We start from the raw sequence: 2,542 nt of genomic DNA, 5'->3' as shown, positions 1-2,542 counted from the left end.
CGTACATATATATATATATATGCTATGTGTCATTGGGGGTTTGCGTGTATGCCTTTCAATGTATATGACTGCATGCATACTGCTCTCATTTCTTTCTTTCTTTCTTTTTCACTCTTTCTTTCTTTTTCATTGTTCTTGTTTGGATGATGTATCGTCACCATCTAAGACATGTTGATCTTTCTCTCCCTCTCTCTTTATCTCTCTTCTTTTGGTAGATTCAGCTCATCTCCGCACTTCAGAAAGAGAAGGCGAGAGTCGAAGACATTCCTCTTCTCCTTTCTTTTCTCCCTGGATCGGCAGGAAAGATGAAGAAGAGGTCTCTCAGACTCGTCTAGTAGGTAGAGAAAGTATGAGAGATTCTATCCCTCCTCCCCATCCTCTGTATCTTCAAGATACCTATAGTCCTCACGACCAGCCGTCTTCGTATCGAGATTCTTCATATACAGCCCATCAGGATCATAACGACATGCCCTATAAGAGGTCTTCTCCATATGCGAAAAGCTCTCCTTCTTCTTCTTCTGCAGCTATTTTACCTCCAGCGCATGCAGATGTAACGACGATATTCTATGCTGTATGTCTGAGTGTGTCTCTAACTCTTACTCTCGTAATTCTCTTCATCTACTTCCGAAAGAAAGGGTAAGGAGCGAAAGAAGAGGAAAGAAACAGCGAAAGAGTAAGAGGACTGGAAAGACAGAGAAGAAGAAGAGATAGATAGGTAGATAGATAGATAGAGTAGGCCTATGTGCCGGCAGATGACGATGCGTAGAGATAAAAAGAGAGAGAGAGAAAGAAAGAAACAAGACAGAGAAAAATCAACATAGGAAAGCAGATGAGAAGGGAGAGATAGAAAGATAGATAGATAGATAGCTGGCCATTCATTGCATGCATCGGTAGGTTCATTTCCTTTCTCTCTTGTCCAAAATAGAATTCGAAAGATAAGATGATAAAGAGAGAGAAGACTTGGCGTCTTTTCGACTTTCTCCTTCAGACTCGCTAATTCCTCCTTTTCCACTTCTTCAGCTTCTTAGAGTAATAGGAGGAGGACGAGGCGTAATAGCAGCAGTAGTAGGAGTAGTAGTAGTAGTAGGAGTAGGAGTGGGAGTAGTAGTAGGAGTAGGAGTGGGAGATTAGAATCTTTCTCTTTTTCTTGTGGGTGAAGAACAAAAGAGTGAAGAGGCTCTTCTCTTCTCTAGGCTTGAATGACTGAAGAGAAAAAAGAGGTCAAGAGCTTAGAGCAAGATGTACACAGATGAAAGATAGCATAAAGACAGATAGATAGATAGATAGATCAGTGATACATAGATAATTAAACAGACTAGAGAGAGATAGATGCATAGATAGATTAAAGAAAGGTAGACGGGTAGGTAGATTAAAGATAGATAGATAGATCGATGAGGGCAGATCTAGAGATAGTGCGTAGAGCTGTGACCATTCATTGAATGTGGTATGAGAAGAGTTTCTCCCAATCTCCCTCTTTCAGGTGTATATACACCTCTACCCACCACTCCTGCTTTTCATTCATAGGTGTATATACACTGAATTATAAATGAGGAGAATGAAAGAGTATCCTCACTTCCCTACGGTTGAAATACACCTGTTGCCTTTGCAAGATTGAAAGAGAAAGAAGAAGAAGATTAGAAGATTTATCTATCTCTCTTCACATGTGATGATCTTTCCGTTGTTCCTGTGTCTTCTTCTCTTTCTTCTTCTTCTTCTATAGATTTCTAGGAAGAATAAGAAGTGGAGGAAGAAGAGGCTACCATACCGTCCGGCCTTTAGACGGGGGACGCTGGAGCTCTCCGAATACCAGCAGTAGCCGAAGCACTCGATCTTTCTCAGAGGATGAAGAAGAAAGAGAGAGCTTTATCCTCTCCACTCCTCCCACAGCTAAGCCTCTCCCTAGACAAGAGTTCCCAGCCAAAGATACAACTGAAAAAGGCCAAAATGATAGAGATTCTTCTTCTTCTTCATCTTCTCTTCTTCCTTCTTTGTATACTCTTCTGCCTACGACTCTTATGCCGTCTACGAATGAAGAGACGAAGAACGGAGAGAAGGACGCCTTCTTCACAGCCAAGGCGGAGAAAGGGAGAGAAGAAGGACAAGGAGGAGGAGAAGAAGAAGATGTAGAGAGTAACGCAAGCGAGAAACTCGCCAAAGTCGCTGTGGACCAAGATCTATCTTTCTGGGAGGATGAAGACGACGAAGAGGAAGAAGGAGAAGAAGCCAAGAAGATGGACGAAGCGAACGACGAGGTGAACGCGAATCAGAAGAAGAGCGGAGAAGAAGGAAGAAGAGACGAAAGAGAAGGAGAAAAAGATGCCCAGAGGGGGAAGTCTGGAGAACAGCTGTAGTTCTCTTTCACTTGCAGATAAATAATTCATTGCATGCATAAGAAGAGACACTCGAGACAAATAGCCACAAGAATGAGACTTCACACACATGATAAGAGTAGACCTACGAAACAATACAGAAGAGAAGATCATTCTGCATACTCTGTCAAAGAGAAAGAGAGAGAGAAAGAAACAAAAAAAGGAAGTTTTCT

At 42.0% G+C, this 2,542-nt stretch overlaps 1 protein-coding gene across 1 annotated transcript; it reads left to right on the top strand.

Annotated features, from left to right (window-relative positions):
• Positions 1 to 217: 217 nt before the first annotated feature.
• Positions 218 to 2,351, top strand: CSUI_011499 (thrombospondin type 1 domain-containing protein; the record flags this gene model as incomplete). The annotated part of the gene is made up of 2 exons (XM_068071597.1): positions 218 to 636; positions 1,721 to 2,351. Exons 1-2 carry the CDS (start codon positions 350 to 352, stop codon positions 2,349 to 2,351), a joined length of 918 nt encoding a protein of 305 aa, XP_067916427.1. The 5' UTR covers positions 218 to 349.
• Between the last annotated feature and the right edge of the window lie 191 nt (positions 2,352 to 2,542).

This window comes from Cystoisospora suis, assembly GCF_002600585.1.
Source record: "Cystoisospora suis strain Wien I chromosome Unknown contig_12514, whole genome shotgun sequence".
NCBI lineage: Eukaryota > Apicomplexa > Conoidasida > Eucoccidiorida > Sarcocystidae > Cystoisospora > Cystoisospora suis.
This window is presented reverse-complemented; position numbering and strand designations above follow the sequence as displayed.